Source organism: Bos javanicus, chromosome 1 (assembly GCF_032452875.1).
Source record: "Bos javanicus breed banteng chromosome 1, ARS-OSU_banteng_1.0, whole genome shotgun sequence".
Lineage (NCBI taxonomy): Eukaryota > Metazoa > Chordata > Mammalia > Artiodactyla > Bovidae > Bos > Bos javanicus.
Window position 1 is genome coordinate 142,531,418 of NC_083868.1, and position 23,364 is coordinate 142,554,781.

At 48.7% G+C, this 23,364-nt stretch overlaps 1 protein-coding gene across 1 annotated transcript in view; it reads left to right on the top strand.

The window, feature by feature from the left end:
- The window catches only part of UBASH3A (ubiquitin associated and SH3 domain containing A), a 42,864-nt gene that overhangs the window by 6,512 nt on the left and 12,988 nt on the right, over nucleotides 1-23,364 (top strand). The window contains exons 3-7 of the mRNA XM_061422498.1: nucleotides 249-435; nucleotides 2,874-3,072; nucleotides 7,541-7,710; nucleotides 8,900-9,108; nucleotides 21,610-21,736. Coding sequence (XP_061278482.1) covers nucleotides 249-435; nucleotides 2,874-3,072; nucleotides 7,541-7,710; nucleotides 8,900-9,108; nucleotides 21,610-21,736 — 892 coding nt within the window. The remainder of the gene's footprint in view (nucleotides 1-248; nucleotides 436-2,873; nucleotides 3,073-7,540; nucleotides 7,711-8,899; nucleotides 9,109-21,609; nucleotides 21,737-23,364) is intronic.

Consider the following 23,364-nt stretch of genomic DNA (forward strand, 5'->3'; position numbering starts at 1 on the left):
AGTCCTTGAGGTTGCAAAGTCAGACACAACTGAAGTGACTTAGCACAGCACAGGGACCTGGGTGGATGCCCAGCTCCTCTGCGATCACACTCAGCCCTGTGCTCGGTGAGTTCTGCCTGAGTGCAGACACCCTGGTGCTCTACACATGGCGGGCTGTTCTGAGTCACCATCAGCACTGCCCTCTGCCTTCCCTGGGGAAAGACTCGTTTGGCCACAGTGCCAGGTGAGTGTCCCTTCCTCTCTTGCAGGCTACACTGCCATTGCAATGACCCTTCTCTGGACGACCCCATCCCCCAGGAGTACGCCCTGTTCCTCTGCCCCACCGGTCCCCTGCTGGACAAGCTTCAAGACTTCTGGAGAGAAAGCAGGCGGCAGTGTGCCAAGAACAGAGCCCACGAGGTCTTCCCTCATATAACGCTCTGTGACTTCTTCACGGTGAGTTGGCCCAAGGCACATTTAATTCTCATTAACATAGCAGCTGAGTCATTTCCTGCAATAACTAGGTGGTGATGGGGCAAAACTAAGGGGTTTATTTTCATAGAGTGGTGCACAACAGTGATGTTTGCGTGAGATAGCCTTTACTTTCTTCCTCGTCTTCATCTGGTCAACTCCTATTCATCCTTCAGAACCCAAATCATTTATCCTCTCCCTTTTTGAGTCTTACCCCCCCTCCCCAGGCAGGCTTCCCTGATGGTTCAGTGGTAAAGAATCCACCTGCAATGTAGGAGATGCAGGTTTGATCCCTGGGTCGGGAATCTATTTTTCTCCCCTGGAGAAGGAAATAGAAACCCATTCCAGTATTCTTGCCTAGAAAACCCCATGGAAAGAGGAGCCTGATGGGCTACTGTCCATGGGGCCGTAAAAGAGCCAGTGACTAAACAGCAACATCTCCCCAGCTGGAAGCGCTGTGTGCTCCGTGCTCCCACCATCCCTTTGTTCCCTATCTAGTGGCTCTTTCCCTGTTGCACGCCAGTGTGTCTGATGCAACTTGGCATCCCTCACTGGACTGAAACCCTCAAGGCAGGGAGGAGGCTTCGCTCACTATTGTACCTGCAGAGACTAGCAAGTGCCTCAGCCTGAGTGGGAGCTTCACAAACCTGTGATGGATCAATTAATGAACAGATTGGCCAGCTGCAGATGCAGGACTTCTTCCTGCCTTGGGGACCAGCTCTCTGGCCCAGAAGAGGTCAGGAGGCAGTTCTGCAGGCGTCCTGGGAAGGATCTGGATTGCTCAAAGACAAGAGGGAGGCATGAGAATGAGGAGGGAAAGACAACACTGGGGCTCCTGACCAGAAAAATGTAGAGGGCACACGCCGCACCACCCTGGCTCTGCTGTCAGCAAACTCTCAGCGTCCCACTGGGGCCCAAGGAATCCTTTGTTCCAGGCTCCTCTGCAATGCACAGAAAGGAGGCTGCACACCTGTGCAGGATGGTTTCCAGAAGATGCCCAGGAGAAGCAGTGCCTCCCAGAGCCCCTGATAAACACCCTCATTTGCCATGAGGTGGGGAGGGATTCCCAGGTGTTGAATCCAGAAGAGTCCAGGTAAGCTGGGTGAGTTGGTCACCCTGCTTGGCCAGCGACTGGGTTCCTTTATGGCTTGTCCTGGGAGCTCATCAGGGAAAGGAGTGGCAGCCAAGCCAGCTCTGAACATGACCTTAGAAATGGATGTGCCTGGTCATGACCACCGGGAAGCTGACCTGGGGCTCCAGCTCCTCACAGCCCACTGAGGCATGGGCACAGGTGCACACATACACACATCACACACACAGTTCCCTTCTCCCAAGGGAGCTGCCCCGCTTTCCCCAACCCTGCCCTAGAGGCTGAGGGTCCTTTTCCGGCAGAAGAGTGTAACAGGAATTCACTCTTTGTCTGATTCTAAGAACATACAGCCACCAAATGGTGGCGTCAACTACAGCTCTATGTATAACGTGGCTCCATGCTCCAAGGTTACATGCCTGAGGCCAAGAAATACGTGTGTAGAGATGTTCATCTACATGGCGGTTATGAGTTGAGTGCCCTGTGGGTATATCCCATGCCTTCCAGGCCTGTGAGGGCTGCAAAGATATGGCAGGGGTGAATTTAGTGAGCTCCTGGTGAGTGGGGAGCTGTGGGTGTGTGTTAACAACAATGATAAGGTTCATAGCTCAGAGAGCAAGTGGGGCTATGGGAAACCCAGGGGGAGCCTGCTGCTGGGGAGAGGAGGGATCAGCCAGCTCCCCATGGGGGTCACTGTGTTGGGGTTCACTGGGGTCCCCCATGGCCTCATGGAGTCTTCCTCACTGAGCCAGGAGCTGTGTGGCCAGATAGTGGGTGTGTGGGTGACAGTGGGGATTGACGGGGAGCTTATAAGCCAAGACCACAACAGAGGAGACCCTTGTAGACAAGGATGGTTTGATCACCAGCCAAGTGCGAGGCCTGCTGCCCAGTCTGAAGGCCAGCAGCCAAGGAATAGGCTACAACCCTCCTCAGTAGGTTACGTTCTGAGCAGCACACCCCAGGACTGCATCAGTGGAGCCTACAGGAACCCCCAGAAGCCAATAGTGCAGTTCTGAGCATAGCTGTGCTCCATGGGAGTGGGAGAGGGGCTCAGGATGCAATATGGGGGCATTGGGTCAACTCAAGATGGAGTGAAGGACGAAGTTCAAGGGACCCGGGGTTTCCTGCCTGGGCACTTAGAGGCTATTCCATTCCAATAAGAGCTTGACCTGAATTGCCTAAGGAACTGGGGACCAGCTATAGAACAGACCCATAATCCCAAACACTGGGACCAGGTAAATTGTGTTACAGTGTCGGGAGCAAAAAGGAGGCTCCCATGGCTGCCTGGTTCTCATCAGTTAAGGTAACAGGTGACCGACCTGTCTCTGTCCCTCAGTGCGAGGACCAGAAGGTGGAGTATCTATACGAGGCACTGAAGAGAGCTGGGGACAGGACCCTGCGCGCATTCCCCTCGGCTGTGCCTCTGGTTCTCCATTCTTCCATTAGCTACCTGGGCTTCTTTGTGGACGACAGCCCTGCAGACATCATCCGGGAATTTGCTGTGATGTTCGCCACAGAAGCCTCCGTCTTGGCAGGTAGGCAGCCCTGGGCAGTGGTGCGCAGAGAGCCCCGGTTTACAGAAGGGAGTCCCTTTGTGCCTGGGGCTGGGCTCGCCACACTCGGATGCTAGGAGTGGAGCCCAGGGCAGCAGGAGTGAGGCTGTTCCCCAGTGCAGTGATGGTCAGCCTGCGAGCTAGTCTGGTGGCGGGACATGGGGGTGCCTACACCATCACCAGGCCACTTCAGCCCTCACCTGGCCCTTTACGGCCAACAGCTATGACTTAGACTTAGCCTGTGGCTTAACAATTACCTAGAACCTCCATAAAATGCCAGAATGTCCTTCATAAACCTGAGTAAAGTAAGTTAGACAGAGACAAACACCATTTGATATCGCTGATCTGTGGAATCTAAAAAAAAAAAAGGGCACAAATGACCATATTTACAAAGCAGAAATAGAGTCACAGATGTAGAAAACAAACTTATGGTTACCAAGAAGGGGGAAGGGATGAACTGGGTAATGGGGATTGACATATACACACTACTCCGTATAAAATAGATAACTAGTAGGAACCTGCTGTGTGGTATGGGACTTCCCCTGTGACTCAGTGGTTAAGAATCCATCTGCCAGTGCAGGAGATGCAGGCTCAATCCCCAGGTTGGGAAGATTCCCCGGAAGTAGAAATGGCAACCCACTCCAGTATTCTTGCCTAGGAAATCCCATGGGCCCCTGGTGTGCTAAAGTCCATGGAGTCACTATAAGAGTTGCACACGACTGAGCAACTAAACAAGTGCAGCACAGGGAACTCTACTCAGTACTCTGTAGTGACCTATATGGGAAAGGAATCTGAAAAGAATGGATACGTGTATATGCATAACTGACTGACTTTGGACTTCCCAACCAGTCCATCCTGAAGGAAATCAGTCCTGAGTATTCATTGGAAGGACTGACGCTGAAACTCCAATAACTTTGGCCACCTGATGTGAAGAACTGACTCGTTGGAAAAGACCCTGATGCTGGGAAAGATTGAAGGCAGGAGGAGAAGGGGACGACAGAGGATGAGATGGTTGGATGACATCACTGACTCAATGGACAAGAGTTTGAGCAGACTTTGGGAGATGGTGAAAGACAGGAAAGCCTGGCTCGCTGCAGTCCTTGGAGTCGCAAAGAGTCGGACATGATGGAGCGACTGAACTGAACTGATATGCCAAAATAATTTAATTTTTAAGAAAAGTGAGCAAATAGCCTCCGAGCAAGCAGAGGGCTCTTCTCTAAGTAAGAATAGCCTTGTTGTATTGATGTGGTTTTTCAAAACACTCAGCTGCTGGGAAACGGCCCCGGGCGGTCATTGTGCGGCCACATGACGATGGGGATTGTAGGCTGGGGTGCCTCCCCCAGCCCCACATCCCACTTGGGACACCTGTCCTCAAGGGGCCAGCACTATGTGTAAAACACAAGTCCTAGTTGATTTGTTTAAGTTTTTTAGGTATGAGCATAGTCTAGTCTCCTTGGCCTCTTGGTAGGGGGATGGAGAGGGAGGTGCATTACCTAGACTCACTTTGAGAATCAGCCAAACTCCCTTTTCTCAACCAGCAGCCCTGGTCTGGGGACTGGGGCTCCAGCTAGGGTTTAGTGGGAAGTGTTCTGGACTTGACCTCAGGTGTGAATTTTCCCTCATTCCTGGTTGGTGATGTGACCCTGAATCGTGTCTTCTGACCCTTGAGTCATCTTTCTTTTCGAATGACTGGGCCCAACCTTCTAACAGTGCAACCTGTCTGGGAACGTCCTAGTGGTCCTAGAACACAGAGGTGCTCAGCACTGCTGTGTTTTCTGTGTCTGAGACTCAGAGAGACCATGGCGCCCTGACGGGAGGACCCCCCTCTGCCCCCAAGATGGGTATGAACTTCGATCCTGGCCACATGACTAGTTTCATCAATCCCAGATTTCCACCTGGAGGCTGGCTTGACGAGTCTGGGGTCATATGTTCTAGATAGCTATAAACTTAGCCATGTCTTTGAGGAATGCTCAGTTGCTCAGTCATGTCTGACTCTTTGCAACCCCATGGACTGTAGCCCACCCGGCTTCGCTATCCGTGGGATTTTCTAGACAAGAATACTGGAGCGAGTTGTCATTTGTGAGGAATGATCTCCTTTATGTAAACCTGAGTTCAGATGATGACTCTGGAGTCCCCTTGTCTCTAAAAGGATGACATGGCTCTTGTCAGCATGCAGTGTGTCAGCTGCTAGCCCTCACACAGAACCAGTGCCTGCCTTACTTTCACAGCCCCCTGCTCCCGCCCCAAAGGGACTCTCAATGGCCACTCATTTTAAAAGTGGAGTGACCAAGGACCGTGAAGGGCTGTGACCTGCCTGAGGTCACTATCATGAGTTGAAGAGTGTCCCCTAGAATTCACATCTCCCAAAACCTCTGAAAAGGACTTTCTTTGGAAATAAGGTCTTTGTAGATGTAAGTAGTTGAGGTCACACTAGTGTAGGACAGGCCTTAAGTCCAGTGGCCAGTGTCCTCGTGAGACGAGAAAACACAGGGACACAGAGGAGATGCCAGGCGTTGAAGTGATGCGGCAATGAGCCAAGGAGCTGGAGGAAACAAGGAGGGACCCTCCCAGAGAGCCTTCAGAGGGGGTGGCCCGCGACACCTTGGCTTTGGATTTCCAGCTCCAGAACCATGAGGACAAATCTCCATTGTTTTAAGCCGCCCAGTGTGTGGTCATTTGTGACATCAGTGCAGGAAACCGACAAAGTCCCCAAGCCAGTGAGTGTTAAAGCTGGCCCTGGAGTCCAGCCCTCTCCTGCTCCACCTGGGTCTCCTACTGACCAGCCCCTGTCCTGCGAGAGCTGGTTTTGACCCCCTGTCCATCACCCAACTCTGAGCTGGTTCTGCCCTGCCCTCCATGGCCACTGCCCCAGGCCTGACCCTGTTGGGTCAGGAGGGGTCAGTCACAGCTCCAGGGGGCCTTGCCAGCACATGTGTCCCTGCCCAGGGCACAGTCCTCAGGGGCATGGGCCATGGAGAGAAGATACACAAGTGTCCATTCAGAAGGCCAGTGACTGAGTGATCTCTCGGATGACTACCGTGGCAGGCCCTTCCCAGGCTATGCTGACTCACCCCCGGCAAGACAGCCCTCCCCACTACAGCTGGAACACCCGAGAAAAGGAATTTCCCTGCCGCCCACACACTCTCATATTTCAGGCGCCTCAATCCCCGCAACTTGGGGCATGGAGACCTCAGCGGTTTCTCTTTTACTACCAAAGGCTCAGACAGAGGATAAAGACGTTAGTGGGGCCGCCACGTCTGGGCTCCAGGAAGTGCGTCATTGACATTGCTCAGTTGAGGACACGTCCTTGTGTGCCTCTCAGTGTTGCCCGTGGGTAACTAATATCTGGGCTTCCCAGGCGGCACTAGTGGTTAAGAACCCGCCTGCCAATGCAGGAGTCATAAGAGATGCAGGTTCGATCCCTGGGTTGAGAAGATCCCCTGGAGGAGGGCATGGAAACCCACTCCAGTATTCTTGCCTGGAGAATCCCATGGACAGAGGAGCCTCGCGGGCTACAGTCCATAGTGTCGCACACAGTCGGACACGACTGAAGCAATTGAACATGCAAGCAACTATTGTCTACCAGAAGTCTCTGGGGGACCTTAGAGTTAAGAGGCTGGTTTCCCAGGCCACACCAGCCATCCTCACCCTCAGGTTGTTGCTGTTGAAACTGAAGCTGAGTCAGACCAAGACACTCCCCAAGGTCACCTGCCAAACGGGGCAGGTGGGTCTAAAGTCAGGTCTATCTGCTTCCCGAGTCTGTGCAGTTCCACTGATCACTGCCTCCCCAGAACAGAGCCGCTTTGTGGCCTGGCTGAAATCAGATCCTGGCTGCTTCGGGGACACCACCGCCCACTGACCTGAGGGCCCTGGAATGAGGACCAGGAGAGCTGGGGCCCGGGGGACAGAGGTCACTCAAAAAGGCCAGGGCCTGGCCACTCTGAAGTCTTCCTGCTTCACAAAGCCAGATGGATATTAGAGGTGCTGGGGTGTTTTCTTCCAGAGACTTGGCAACTGAACAAAAACCCATGACCTGGCTGGGATCCCAACCCATCCAGGCCACCAAGAAACATGTGCATCCCAGGGGACGAGGGAGATTTGAATCAATTGTTGGAGCAACTAGCTTGCAAATTGACAGACCCCCCCCTCCAAGCATGTACCCCTAAACCTGTATCTCTACTCTCTCTGCTCACCTGCTTCCTGGTCAGATGCGCATGCTCCCAGCCGTCTCCGTCACAAACTGACCTCCATGCAGCAGCCCATCTGGGCCAAGAACTCGCCTCGTCAGGAAAGCACTGGTGCAGGGGGCGGGGGTGAGAATGGGCAGAGATAGGACCCTGTGTAAAAGCATTTGCATCGCCACCCTGGTCGCGTAACCGCTCTGGACGGGGAGCCCTGGGCGTGCAGTACAGCCATCTGGGTCAAGGTGCCCGTGTACCTCCTTTCACAGACTGCACGGTGAAGCCTTGCACCAAGCAGCTGCATCTCACCCTGGCCCACAAGTTCTACCCTCACCACCAGAGGACACTGGAGCAGCTGGCCAGAGCCATCAACCCCAGCCACAGCTGCCAGTGGACAGCCACGCTCTACTCCCGGGACATGCGCTTTGTACACTACCAGGTGGGTAAGCCCAGGTGGGTAAACCCAGGCGGGTGGCTGGACTGGCCCCCCACCCTGGGATCTGGTGAGCTGCTGCCTGCCTGACACAGCCCTGACCCCAAGAGCCCTTGGCTGGAGCTATCTCAGTAGAAGGAAGAATTTGAATCCCTTCTTGAAAATCATTTTGTTGCCTGCATTTTAGAATTAACATTCTTTTATTTATAAGTTGCAGACATCCAGAAATTTGGAGGGGAGAAAAGGAACATTTCTGGTATTAAAAGTGGACTGTTGCAAAGATTTATGAATACATTATGTTGGCTATTAATTTGTTTAAATAGTGACTTGAGTGAAGCCTCAGTCCAGGACTCCCTCCCTGTCGGACTGGTATTAAAAATGGACTGTTGCAAAGATTTATGAATGCATTATGTTGCTTATTAATTTGTTTAAATAGTGATTTAGTGACGCCTCAGTCCAGGACTTCCTCCCTATGGGATTGATTGGTTTAGAAGATTTTGTTATACTCCTTTTCAGACCCATGGAACAAGTATGAATCCACTGTGTTCCTTCACATGGGAGAAACTGTAAATAACCTCACTCCAATGGGGGTGGATGTGACATCTGGTTATGCTTTGAGATTTTTCATATAATAAGTAAACAGAGGTAGATAGGTAAGTAGGTAGACAGATAAATAGGTATAGATTGATAATTGATAGAGGATAGACAGGTAAGTAGATGTTTAGTAGATGATGGATAGATAGATAATAGATACAGAAATATAGATGATGGATGATTGATAGATGTTAAATAGATGATAGATGGGTGGCACTAATGGTAAAGAATTGCCTGCCAGTACAGGAGATTCAGGTTTGATCCCTGGGTCAGGAAGACTCCCCCAGAGAAGGAAATGGCTACCAACTTTAGTATTCTTGCCTGGAGAATCCCATGAAAAGAGGAGCCTGGCAAGCTACCATCCATAAGGTCACAGAGAGTGGGACATGACTGAGTGAGCACAAATACAGATAATTTGGTAGATAAATGAGAGAGACAGAGACATGACAGGTAGATACCAATACCCATTTCTAAATCTCTCCAAAGAAATCTTTGCATCCTTTGGTCACATTCCACTGACATCAGCCAAAGGCTTGGGTGTGTCCTGGAGACACAGAACCCGCCCTTACTTGACACCTGAAGACTCCCGCCTCCTTTCCAGACCCTGCGGGTCCTATTCCAGTACAAACCCCAGAACGTGGATGAGTTGACGCTCAGCCCCGGGGACTACATCTTTGTGGACCCCACGCAGCAGGAGGAAGCCAGCGAGGGCTGGGTGATCGGGATCTCGCAGCGGACGGGCTGCCGGGGTTTCCTGCCGGAGAACTACACAGAGCGAGCCAGCGAGTGTGACACCTGGGTGAGACACAGGTGAGTGCTGCCCCCGCCCTGCAGCCCACACATCTCTCCTGGAGTCACAGAGAGTGTCTTCTGGAAAGAGTGTTCACAGTACTTGTGTGCTTCTAGATCATTCCTACCATTGGTGAAAATGGCCTGCTCCGTGCTGGCAGCATTATCCCTATAGGTATCTGGTAAATGTCTTGACTGATTCATGGCTTTCCACTGAAAACATTCAGAAGACATTAATTACTCTATAAAACTTTTCTGAGATCATAATCCCCAAAGGACTACAAAATACACATCCTTATTCTGAACCTGATAAATTGTGGAAGCATGCAAGTACTGTGGAAGAGATAATTAAATTGAAAATAAGCACCTGAAATCAATTATGATACACCCATACAATAGAATACTTGAAGTTTTGAAAAATGATCACGAGGAGGTATTTATGCACTGATGTAAAAAAACACAAGGTAAATTGCAGAACAATGTGTATAGGATAGTACTAACTGTGGGGAACAGATGAATTAAAACATCATCCGTACTCACATATATTTATATGCATGTTCATGCAAAGGCAAAATGATAGGATACTGAAAGAGGAACTCCCCAGGTCAGTAGGTTCCTAATATGCTACTGGAGGTCAGTGGAGAATAACTCCAGAAAGAATGAAGGGATGGAGCCAAAGCAAAAAGAATACCCAGCTGTGGATGTGACTGGTGATAGAAGCAAGGTCCAATGCTGTAAAGAGCAATATTGCATAGGAACCTGGACTGTTAGGTCCATGAATCAAGGCAAATTGGAAGTGGTCAAACAGGAGATGGCAAGAGTGAATGTCGACATTCTAGGAATCAGTGAACTAGAATGGACTAGAATGGGTGAATTTAACTCAGATGACCATTATATCTACTACTGTAGGCAGGAATCCCTTAGAAGAAATGGAGTAGTCATCATGGTCAACAAAACAGTCCAAAATTCAGTACTTGGATGCAATCTCAAAAACGACAGAATGATCTCTGTTCGTTTCCAAGGCAAACCATTCAATACCACAGTAATCCAAGTCTATGCCTCACCAGTAATGCTGAAGAGGCTGAAGTTGAACGGTTCTATGAAGACCTACAAGACCTTTTAGAACTAACACCCAAAAAAAAGGTGTCCTTTTCATTATAGGGGACTGGAATGCAAAAGTAGGAAGTCAAGAAACACCTGGGGTAACAGGCAAATCTGGCCTTGGAATACAGAATGAAGCAGGACAAAGGCTAATAGAGTTTTGCCAAGAGAACGCACTGGTCATAGCAAACACCCTCTTCCAACAACACAAGAGAAGACTCTACACATGGACATCACCAGATGGTCAACACTGAAATCAGATTGATTATATTCTTTGCAGCCAAAGATGGAGAAGCTCTACACAGTCAGTAAAAACAAGACCGGGAGCTGACTGTGGCTCAGATCATGAACTCCTTATTGCCAAATTCAGACTTAAATTGAAGAAAGTAGGGAAAACCACTAGACCATCCAGGTATGACCTAAATCAAATCCCTTATGATTATACAGTGGAAGTGAGAAATAGATTTAAGGGACTAGATCTGATAAATAGAGTGCCTGATGAACTATGGGTAGAGGTTCATGACATTGTACAGGAGACAGGGATCAAGACCATTTCCATGGAAAAGGAAGGCAAAAAAGCAAAATGGCTGTCTGGGGAGGCCTTACAAATAGCTGTGAAAAGAAGAGAAGCAAAAAGCAAAGGAGAAAAGAAAAGTTTGCATCTGAATGCAGAGTTCCAAAGAATAGCAAGAAGAGATAAGAAAGCCTTCCTCAGCGATCAATGCAAAGAAATAGAGGAAAACAACAGAATGGGAAAGACTAGAGATCTCTTGAAAAAAATTAGAGATACCAAGGGAACATTTCATGCAAAGATGGGCTCCGTAAAGGACAGAAATGGTATGGACCTAACAGAAGCAGAAGATATTAAGAAGAGATGGCAAGAATACCCAGAAGAACTGTACAAGAAAGATCTTCACAACCCAGATAATCACGATGGTGTGATCACTGACCTGGAGCCAGACATCCTGGAATGTGAAGTCAAGTGGGCCTTAGAAAGCATCACTACAAACAAAGCTAGTGGAGGTGATGGAATTCCAGTTGAGCTATTCCAAATCCTGAAAGATGATGCTGTGAAAGTGCTGAACTCAACATGCCAGCAAATTTGGAAAACAGCAGTGACCACAGGACTGGAAAAGGGCAGTTTTCATTCCAATCCCAAAGAATTGAGCAATGCCAAAGAATGCTCAAACTACCACACAATTGCACTCATCTCACATGCTAGTAAAGTAATGCTCAAAATTCTCCAAGCCAGGCTTCAGTAATACGTGAACCGTGAACTTCCAGATGTTCAAGCTGGTTTTAGAAAAGGCAGAGGAACCAAAGATCAAATTGCCAACATCTGCTGGATCATGGAAAAAGCAAGAGAGTTCCAGAAAAACATCTATTTCTGCTTTACTGACTATACCAAAGCCTTTGACTGTGTGGATCACAATAAACTGGAAAATTCTGAAAGAGATGGGAATGCCAGACCACCTGACCTGCCTCTTGAGAAACCTATATGCAGGTCAGGAAGCAACAGTTAGAACTGGACATGGAACAACAGACTGGTTCCAAATAGGAAAAGGAGTATGTCAAGGCTGTATATTGTCACCCTGCTTATTTAACTTATATGCAGAGTACGTCATGAGAAACACTGGGCTGGAAGAAACACAAGCTGGAATCAAGATTGCCGGGAGAAATATCAATAACCTCAGATATGCAGATGACACCACCCTTATGGCAGAAATTGAAGAGGAACTAAAAAGCCTCTTGATGAAAGTGAAAGAGGAGAGTGAAAAAGTTGGCTTAAAGCTCAACATTCAGAAAACGAAGATCATGGCATCTGGTCCCATCACTTCATGGGAAATAGATGGGGGAACAGTGGAAGCAGTGTCAGACTTTATTTTCAGATCAGATCAGTCGCTCAGTCATGTCTGACTCTTTGCAACCCCATGAATCGCAGCACGCCAGGCCTGCCTGTCCATCACCAACTCCCAGAGTTCGCTCAGACTCACGTCCATCGAGTCAGTGATGCCATCCAGCCATCTCATCCTCTGTCGTCCCCTGCTCCTCTTGCCCCCAATCCCTCCCAGCATCAGAGTCTTTTCCAGTGAGTCAACTCTTCTCATGAGGTGGCCAAAGTACTGGAGTTTCAGCTTTAGCATCATTCCTTCCAAAGAAATCCCAGGGCTGATCTCCTTCACAATGGACTGGTTGGATCTCCTTGCAGTCCAAGGGACTCTCAAGAGTCTTCTCCAACACCACAGTTCAAAAGCATCAATTCTTCGGCGCTCAGCCTTCTTCACAGTCCAACTCTCACATCCATACATGACCACAGGAAAAACCATAGCCTTGACTAGATGAACCTTTGTTGGCAAAGTAATATCACTGCAGATGGTGATTGCAGCCATGAAATTAAAAGACGCTTACTCCTTGGAAGGAAAGCTATGACCAACCTAGATAGCATATTGAAAAGCAGAGACATTACTTTGCCAACAAAGGTCCGTCTAGTCAAGGCTATGGTTTTTCCAGTGGTCGTGTATGGATGTGAGAGTTGGACTGCGAAGAAAGCTGAGCGCTGAAGAATTGATGCTTTTGAACTGTGGTGTTGGAGAAGACTCTTGAGAGTCCCTTGGACTGCAAGAGTCCCTTGGACTGCCAGTCCATTCTAAAGGAGATCAGTCCTGGATGTTCATTGGAAGGACTGATGCTGAAGCTGAAACTCCAATACTTTGGCCACCTCATGCAAAGAGTTTACTCATTGGAAAAGACCCTGATGCTGGGAGGGATTGGGGGCAGGAGGAGAAGGGGATGACAGAGGATGAGATGACTGGATGGCATCACCAACTAAATGGACATAGTCTGAGTGAACTCCGTGAGTTTGTGATGGACAGGGAGGCCTGGCATGCTGTGATTCATGGGGTCACAAAGAGTTGGACATGACTAAGCGGCTGAACTTAACTGAACTGAACTGCCAAGTTCCAGCCCCGCCTGACCCAGGGTATTCGAAGGGGAGACGGCGTCGGCGACTATTTACATATTCATCAAAGATATAAAGAGTAATAGAATGAGGATAGCTCAGTAGGAAAATTCAGTGGAGAAAAGAGGCTGAGTAGCTTGGTTTACACGGAAAATCAATATAACCTGTGACACCAGGTTAGCTCTGACCACGGAGGCTGCAGGCGCCCTCTCGAATAGCGGAAGGTGCCCCACCTTAGACACCTTCTCGAGTGGGTCTTAGAAGCCCAGGCAAATAAATGGTCGCAGAGGACCTCCGCGCTCCAGATGCAGACTCAGCTGGAAATTGAGGAAAAGAATGACATGGGGAGACCAGGCTTTGGTGAGCAAGGCCCGTAGCTTTATTTTCAACAGGGGCTTTTATACCCTAAGTTACACATAGAGGATAATAGGGGATGCAAAGTCAGCAGTCTTTGATCCTTATCAAAAACCAGGGTTTCTATCCTGCAAATTTATCGTATACAAATGGTTTAGGTGATTTACATCATCTTCTGGCCAGAAGGCCTATTAACATTTTATGACTCTTGACAAAGGTTTGTCAACCATAAGACTTATTTTCTCTAAGAGTAATTATTTTAAGGTTTGGCGCCATCTTCCGAAGGTGTTAGATAAAATTGCATTCCTATAGGGCAGAGGTGCAGTGGGTTTACAACAAAGGAAAGAATTTATTACCTTAAGGGTCTAAAGTTGCTAACACCAAGGCCACTACTTATTTTTTCTACATACCAACTATATTAATTAATACACATTCAAGGATACAATTCAGGGGATGTGGAAACTTGGCAGCAAGCATTGGCTCATTAACGAAATCTTTTACTAGTTTTATTCTGACAGTTTCTAACTCTCTGAGAGGCTCTAAGCTATTTGAATATCTTAAGCTTTCCTCTTGAGGCTGGGAGACTGTAAACAATCGTATGCATAGCTGTAGGAGTCCAGGTAAACTTGTCAGGCGAGTTAGAGAGCTATCTGAGGGGTTTAGATATAAACACTCCTAATTGCCCAGGAACTTTATTAATTGGAGCTGTAAGTTAACTCTTTGACAGAGAGAGCGAGATGGTGGTGGGGGACAGCCCCCGGTAAAGTCAGAGGTGAGAGCACAAAGCAATAAAGTAGGCAGACTCTGGTTTTTTGGGGGGTAGATGCTCAAGAATATCCGGGGGACTCCTGAGGCTCAATCCCGCCTTTGCGTATGCCAAGCCTCCTTCCTCATGACCTTTGTCACGAGTGGAATGCCTCTCGCTGGCTCCTGGCATCGAACTGATGCCTAAAAGTTCCCTGAAAGGGAAAAACCTCTAGAAACTTCCAACAGAGCTACCCTTCAGGGTTGAAGGTGGAGTTGGGAGAATGGTCTTTTAGATCTCTACAACTGCATAATTTAAAAAATTTTTTGAAACTTAGAAATGCATTGCTTCTTCAAAATGTAAGATAATCAATTTTAACTTTAAAGAAAAAAAACATAAGGAAGTTGGGTCAAAGGGAGAGAAGTCAGACAAGCCTGGGACCAAGCTTTGTATCCACCGTGCAAGCTGTGGGACTCAGGCTCCAAGCCCTCCCACACCCAACATGGAACAGGACACAACTTCCACAAAACCATCACAGTCATCCCGGGGGCAAGGACACCAGTCATTCCAGAGAAGCACAATTTTTTGGATGTGGCTATGCCCATGGGTCCAGTAGCCAGGACAAAATCACAGCACGTTGGTACCACGAGGGACTGCAGAGATAATTGGCTACATCATCCTCTCTGAGAGGTGAGAATACTTGGGCCCAAGGAGCTGGAGGGGCCAATTCATCATGCAATTAAGGAAGCACTTGGTTCCTTGTAGAACCAGTTCAGTCAGTCCATTTAAGGTGGAAGATGCTGTTTCCACCCTAACTGACCATCTGAGGTCCAGGAGGCATGGGCTTCCATCTGGCTCATGTCCTTTAGTGAGTCCTCCAGTCCTTGCTCAAGACAAAAGAGCTTCACTGGCACCAGGCAACTGGCAAGCTGGATGTTGCTACAACTATGCTGCAAAGACTCTATAGAAAATGAGTTTATGGTTACTACATTTTTCATCTTACAGTTTATCTGTCAGTAACCTGCCACCAAAATAACCATTCCAGTTTTAGGCTGGACATTTCTGGGACTATTCCTTCTAGAAGCAAGTTTTCTGTAGAAATAAATAAGTATTAACAAGAATCACAGCCAAGGAAGAGAAAACTGAGTGTTGAGCTGGGCTGTGGGTGTCTGATGACCGTGTTTTGGAAGCTCCCCATTCATGCTGGGGAAGACGCATGGCAAACAGTGGCCTGTGATTATGGCTCAGAAAGGCAGAGACCCAGCTCTGCTGTCAGACTCAGCTGACCTGGCTGTGTCTTTTAAAACAGCCAGAAGTGTACTTTATTAACCATTCAGAGATTTTTAATCAGAAACCGGCCCCAGAATGTCAGGACACATCGCTAACTGCTTAAGCAGAAATTAAGAAATTGCAGTTCAGTGACACTGTCTCACGGCTACCTTGGCTATGGGCAGACATACTGTTGTTCAGACAGTGGATAAATATCTTGGAAAGTGTCAGTGCAGAATTCACACTTGGCACATGCAATCCAAGCAGGAAAAGTTTTCCTGCACCAGTGACCCATCTCCAGTATGACAATTCAGTCTTTGTGCCAACAGTTCGGGGTCTCTGGATTCGCTTGGCAACAAAATGACCATTACTTCGCCCATTATTTTGAAGAAAAAGATCAGAGGCCACCAGCGTGATGACGATGGAGTTCATACATGAATCACAGCAGTTTTCAACCCTCCCTGGAGAAGAAGGATGTAGTATAACTGTCAAACAAGGAGCTGGGAATATTAGAGCTCAGAGAACACATCCTCTCTGAGCCAGGATAAGAGTCCCAACCTGGAAGCAGTACATGCCCATGAGTTTCCAAAACCACAGAGCAAGTTGGTGGCTAGTAGCTCAGAAGTTATAAAGGTGATGTCATGGGCTGCACTGGGTCCCCAAAATTCATATGTTGACAGCCTAATCCCAGCACCTCACAATGTGACTATATTTGGAGATGTCTTTAAAGTGGTGAAAAAGTGAAGTCGCTCAGTCGTGTCTGACTCTTTGTGACCCCGTGGACTGTAGGCTACCAAGCTCCTCCGTCCATGGGATTTTCCAGGCAAGACTACTGGAATGGGTTGCCATTTCCTTCTCCAGGGGATCTTCCTGACCCAGAGATTGAACCTGGGTCTCCCACATTGTAGGCAGACGCTTTGCCATCTGAGCCACCAGGGAAATTCTTTAAAGAGGTGATTGAGGTAAAAGGAGATCTCAAGGATGAGCCCTGATCCAGCTGACTGGTGTCCTCATATGAAGAGTAAGAGATGAGGACACAAACACACACAGAGAAGGATGATCACACTTGTTCACAGGGAGGAGATGGCCATCCACACGCCCAGGAGACAGGCCTCGGGGGGAGCCAGCCTTGACCACACCTTGGCCTTGGGCTCTCAAACTCCAGACTGTGTGAGAATAAGTATCTGTCCCGTAAGCCACCTCGTCTGTGGTTCCTCACTCTGGCATCTCCGGAAGACACGCTGGGACACAGCTCACACAACCCGCGAATGGCAGCTGCACCCCTGGTAAAAGTCAGGGAGAATTTAAACGCATCTATCTGTATGGTGTAAGTTAAGCGTTAAGTAGGTTTCTGAGGTTTAAGAGAAAAACAGAAATATCGAAATGCTACCTTCTTTCCTTTTTCCTCTCATTGCCAACATCCCCTTCATAATCTAGGCTGTATTTCATTTGACAGACTAGCAAAAAAAATTCAGTTTTTCTCTCTGTCTGTAAACTTCACACATGTCATTTATAGATAACGCGGCTTCACTACCTGCCCTGTGGGCTACAAGCAGGGTGTGTGTGTGGGGGGCCCCACCTCGCCCTCAGGAAGGGGAAACCAATCAGCGTTTCCTGTATCAATGTGAGGCTCTTCAAATACTGAGAACGTGTTCGCTTGAAGGGGGAAACGTCAATGGTCTGAGTACAGGGATCGTGTTCTCATCTGCTTACCACCAGCTAAAGCCCTAAATGCTGTAAGAATATGAGCCAATATGCTGTTTAACCTGAACCCCTCTGGTAGGATTTACCGCTCGAGACAGGAGAGAACATGGAAAGAGAAGGTACAACTCGCAGACGACTTCAGAAATGCTTTCACTACACTGAAACCCCACGTGGGCACTGAGTGTACTGTGGTGAGGATGAAAGGCAGGTGACCGAGCCCGTGGGCCCCTGAGATGCAGAAGAAATGGCTCCACTCCCAGCTCAGGACCCGGTGAGGGTCTCGGGATGCAGGCCTGGGAGCCATCAGCCATCAGCCTTACAAGAACTGGAGGGCTTGGGGCCTCTCTGAGAGAAAAAAGAAAACATTTACCAATGGGCTGAATAAGTAGGAACACACCAGGTTCACGATGGAGCAGGATGAATCCTGTCAGAGTCATTTCCAGGTTTAGTGAAGTACCTTCTAGGGCAATCCCAATGGGGTCATTTGTTGGAACTTCACTGAATGTTTGAAAATTTTATCTGGGAGAAAAAACAGGAGAGAAGAGCTGAGAACACTTTGGGAAACAAAAGTGATGGGAAGAGACATCTACCTTACTGGATATTAAAAGCATGTTATAGAGCTATGATATGGTACTGATGAGGGAAAGAGAAGAGACGGCAGAGCAGGAGACCTGGTATATTAGGGGCCCCTATCTGATGGGTGCATCAGAAATAGGAGAATACATGGCTATAAAACAGGTGGTATTCTGTATGATCCTACAGCACACACTGAGTCGAGTTAAACAGAAAATGAAAATTATTTTAAATAGAAGGACGTTTACATGACGGTACTTCTGATTTCTGGACTAGGTAGAGTTTGAAAACAGAGAAACAATGGAGCATATCTTAAGTGAGATGTAACAGAGCCATCTTTTGGGCTCCCCTGGTGGCTCAGGCGGTGAAGAAGTGACCTCTCTTCACAAAAGTTCGATCTCTGAGTCGGTAAGATTCCCTGGAGGAGGAAATGGCAACCCACTCCAGTATTCTTGTCTAAAGAATCCCAGGAACAGAGGAGCCTGGCGTGCTGCAGTCCATGGGGTCACTAAGAGTCGGCACCACTGAATGACTAGGTAGAGCACGGCCTCTTTGGGGCAGTCTCTCAGAGCTATCTGAGGTGCTGTCTCCTGGGCTGCAGACTTCATCTTGAATCAGATCAGATCAGATCAGTCGCTCAGTTGTGTCCGACTCTTTGCGACCCCGTGAATCGCAGCACGCCAGGTCTCCCTGTCCATCACCAACTCCCGGAATTCACTCAGACTCACGTCCATCGAGTCAGTGATGCCATCCAGCCATCTCATCCTCTGTCGTCCCCTTCTCCTCCTGCCCCCAATCCCTCCCAGCATCAGAGTCTCTTCCAATGAGTCAACTCTTCGCATGAGGTGGCCAAAGTACTGGAGTTTCAGCTTTAGCATCGTTCCTTCCAAAGAAATCCCAGGGCTGATCTCCTTCACAATGGACTGGTTGGATCTCCTTGCAGTCCAAGGGACTCTCAAGAGTCTTCTCCAACACCACAGTTCAAAAGCATCAATTCTTCAGCGCTCAGCTTTCTTCGCAGTCCAACTCTCACATCCATACACGACCACTGGAAAAACCATAGCCTTGACTAGATGGACCTTTGTTGGCAAAGTAATGTCTCTGCTTTTCAATATGCTATCTAGGTTGGTCATAGCTTTCCTTCCAAGGAGTAAGCGTCTTTTAATTTCATGGCTGCAGTCACCATCTGCAGTGATTTTGGAGCCCCAAAAAATAAAGTCTGACACTGTTTCCACTGTTTCTCCATCTATTTCCCATGAAGTGATGGGACCAGATGCCATGATCTTCGTTTTCTGAATGTTGAGCTTTAAGCCAACTTTTTCACTCTCCACTTTCACTTTCATCAAGAGGCTTCTGAGTTCCTCTTCACTTTCTGCCATAAGGGTGGTGTCATCTGCATATCTGAGGTTATTGATATTTCTCCTGGCAATCTTGATTCCAGCTTGTGTTTCTTCCAGTCCAGCGTTTCTCATGATGTACTCTGCATAGAAGTTAAATAAACAGGGTGACAATATACAGCCTTGACGAACTCCTTTTCCTATTTGGAACCAGTCTGTTGTTCCATGTCCAGTTCTAACTGTTGCTTCCTGACCTGCATACAAATTTCTCAAGAGGCAGGTCAGGCAGTCTGGTATTCCCATCTCTTTCAGAATTTTCCACAGTTTATTGTGATCCACACAGTCAAAGGCTTTGGTATAGTCAATAAAACAGAAATAGATGTTTTTTTGGAACTCTCTTGCTTTTTCAGAGCTATCTGAAGTGCTGTCTCCTGGGCTTCAGACTTCATCTTTAATCAGATCATCTTTAATAATGATTATTAAGTGCTTAAATTGTAAGCCTTCTCTATGTTAAAATCACAGACAAAACTACAAGATAAAGAGCAAGGTGATAATGCTTTTCAGAAAGTAAATAGTAATAAAGACGATGCTCCCTTACCAGTCACTCATGTGAGAGGACTGTCTGCCTCCTTCTCGCCCACCATAAATCCCAGACACTCTGCTCACCAGCTGCCTGGCATCTGACTTTTTTATCTAGTGGAAAAGATGAAAAAAGCCACCTACTGCATTCTTCACTCCTATCCGCTATGATAGGTGAACGTTGGGAGAATGTCCCCCACTCCGGTCACCTGCAGCCTCTGGGACACTTACCCTTCTCCCCTCGTCACACTGTGCTGCTTGGTCCCAACCCCTAGCTGAGGGTGCCCGTTCGTAGTGTGTTTTATTCCACACCTCCTGGGCGTCCTGCATCCTCCAAGGGCATTGTACCAGCATCACCTGTCCCCACGAGACCCTCCCCAATGGCTCCCCCCAGCAGACAAAGATGCTGTTGTCTTAAAAACAAAATCAAGCACAAGTTCTCTTTGTCCTGTTTCCCTCTCTAGCTACTGTTCACGTCTTTGCTCTGAATGGCTATGTCTTTTGCTCGACCCTGTTTGAAACTTGCCCACATGCTATAAAGCAGCCTATAGGCCCCATGAGTGTAGCTAATATTACTAGTTATATAGTTATACTCCAGCATAACTAGTCCTCCCCTCACAATCACCAGGACCCAGGTTCAGGTCCAGTAAGAAAGGGAACCAAGAGATGACTGTGGGTCATTCTTGTGTGTGTGCACGCTAAGTCGCTTCAGTCTTGTCCAACTCTGTGTGACCCCATGGGCTGTATCCCGCCAGGCTCCTCTGTCCATGGGATTTCCAAGGCAAGAATACTGGAGTGGATTGCCCTGCCCTCCTCCAGGGGATCTTCCTGACCCAGGGACCAAACCCATGTCTCTTGCATCTCCTACTTTAGCAGGCAGGTTCTTTACCACTAGCACCACCTGGCAAGCCCAGATGATTCTTACATACAGTTTAAAAAGATGACCTTTCCCTTTGTAAACTGAGTTTCCCCTGGGGGAACCTGGCAATTTCTTGTTGGAGGATTTCCATGACCATTGGCTCTTAGTTCCTCTTTCACGCTCCCCCTCTGGCCCCTACCCTGTCCTCTACCTCGGCATCACCACCCGCTGGCCTTCTGGGGTTCTCACAGCTCTTGTGTGCCCTGGGTGGTCCTCAGAGCTCCCAAGCAACTGCCCACCCAGGGCAGCTTTCTTGATCCCCTGGACCAGCAGCAGCCTCCACTCTGTCTACAACTGCTTGAGTACTGAGTTTGCCCACCTGCCCACTCATGCATGGGTGCCTTTTCTGTGTGTTTCCATGGCACTGATGTGTCTGTTCTGCTCCCTTAGCCCCGCATCCCCACCACGAGCATCTTCATGCCTTTGGAAGGTGAATCTAAGAGGATGATGCCCTGGCTGCCCAGTGACAAGGCAGCACAGACGGGGCAGCTTAAGCAGGTGTCCCTTCTCTCACAGTCCTGGAGGCTGGAAGGCCAAGCTCAAGCTCCCGAGGCCTCCTCCTGGGTGTATAGATGGTCGTCTCCTCTCTGTGTCCCCACAGGGTCCTCCCTCTAGTCCTGATCTCTTCTCAGGAGGACCCGGGCAGGTTGAATGAGCACCCACCCTGGTAACCTCATGTTAACTTCATCCGCTCTTTAAAGGCTCTACCTCCACATAGAGTCCCATTTGGAGGTCCTGAGCGTCACAACTAGACATCTGGGGACACACAGTTCAGTCCATAACAGGTGGTGATGGAGAAGACAAACCACCACCATTCTTCTGGAGATGCCATGCTTTGGGCACAGAGCTGTTTCGAACCATTGTTTTGTTTCACCCTCAAAATGACCCCACCCACCCATCTAGTCTCCTGTGTTCTCAATCACGTGATGACTGAGTGCCTCCCAGTGTCCATGTGACATGACATCCCTCTCCTCTCCCACAGGACATACACCTTCAGTGTAACCCCTGACCTGAGCTCCAGAAAGGACGGCGAGGCCAGCAGCAGACGGAACGGGGAGCCCAACCCACCATCCTCGTCCAGGAGCCTCAGCAGCCTGCAGTCCCTACAGGTAACGGGGCCCTTGATGCCAAACAAACCACGCAACCGTGCCCTGGGTCAGCTCCGGGGAGACTTGGCCCCCCAGGAGCAGCTTTCATTCAGACACTGCTTCCTGGAGCTCAGGCCTGGGTGGGCCAGCAAAGGGCCCATCCTTCTGCTACCACATCCCTCTGCTCCGTCCATCCAGGGAAGAGGGTGACCCACACACACATATACATATACACATACACACACTCACATATACACATACACACACATACACGCATACATACATACACACATACACACATACACACACTCACATATACATATATATACACGCCACACACACATATATACACATACACACACACACATATACACATACACACATACACACACACACATATACACATACACACATATACACACACACACACATATACACATATACACACACATACACACACACACATGCTCACATACACACACACACACATATACATATATACACTACATGTACATATACACACACATACACACACCACACACACATATACACATACACACACACTACACACACATATATACATACACACACATATACACATACACACATATACACATACACACATATACACACATACACACACTACACATACACATATACACATACACTTGCACACATATATACACACACATACACACATATACACATACACACACATATCCACACTCACATATACATATACACACACTCATATATACACATACACCACACTACACATACACATATACACACACGCACATGGCTGTGAACCTGTCCAGTGTCCACAGTGTCCACATACAGCTCTTGTCTAAAGCTCAGTACTCGTGACCAAAGCTCAGTCACTCACGGGGCCAGGACACATGCTGGGGAAGGGGCAGAGGCCCAGCCCTCCCAGTTTGCCATGCTCTCTCCCTAACTCTGCCATCAGCCAGCTGACTCCTGCCCCAAGAACTCACCAGCCCCCAGAGGCTGCCTCTAGGTCAGACAAGAGCTGCACACAGGGCAGGGGAACCAGAACAGCGTGAGGGCATCACGGTGACCTCTAGCCCAGTCCTCAGGGGGACCACAGCCCGGGAAGAGGAGCCACTGACTGGGGGCCAGAGGCCTGCCGGCCCCAGGCAGGCACAGATGGGCGCCACCCGCTGCCTGCCTCAGTCTTACTGGGGAGGGGGAGAACTGGCCTAGCGTAGGGCTGGGGGCCCCCTGAGGCTGAGCCCCCTCTTTTCAGATTGAACAAGGAGAGGAGTTAGGTGGAAAAGCTCAGCCTCAGGCTCAGCCTCTGTGTGGACGTGCTGGTGTTTAGTGGGTGAGACCCTGACACCAGTCCTTGTGAATGGAACCCTCCTCTGGTCTGAGACCACTTCATCCACATGGTGAGAAAGGAAAACTGGCTACAGGTATGCCAAAACAATCATGTAGTGGGCTGAACAACGGCCCCAAAGAAGTGAGGTCTCAATTCCTGCCGCCTGTGAAACTTACAAGGAAACGTGTGTCTGCCTGTGGGACTGAGATGAGGATCTCAGTGGAGAGGTTGTTCTGGATTATCCCGTGATCCTAAACCGAATCACCAAAAGCAGGGGTGTGATGCGCGTAGAAGAGGAGACACAGCA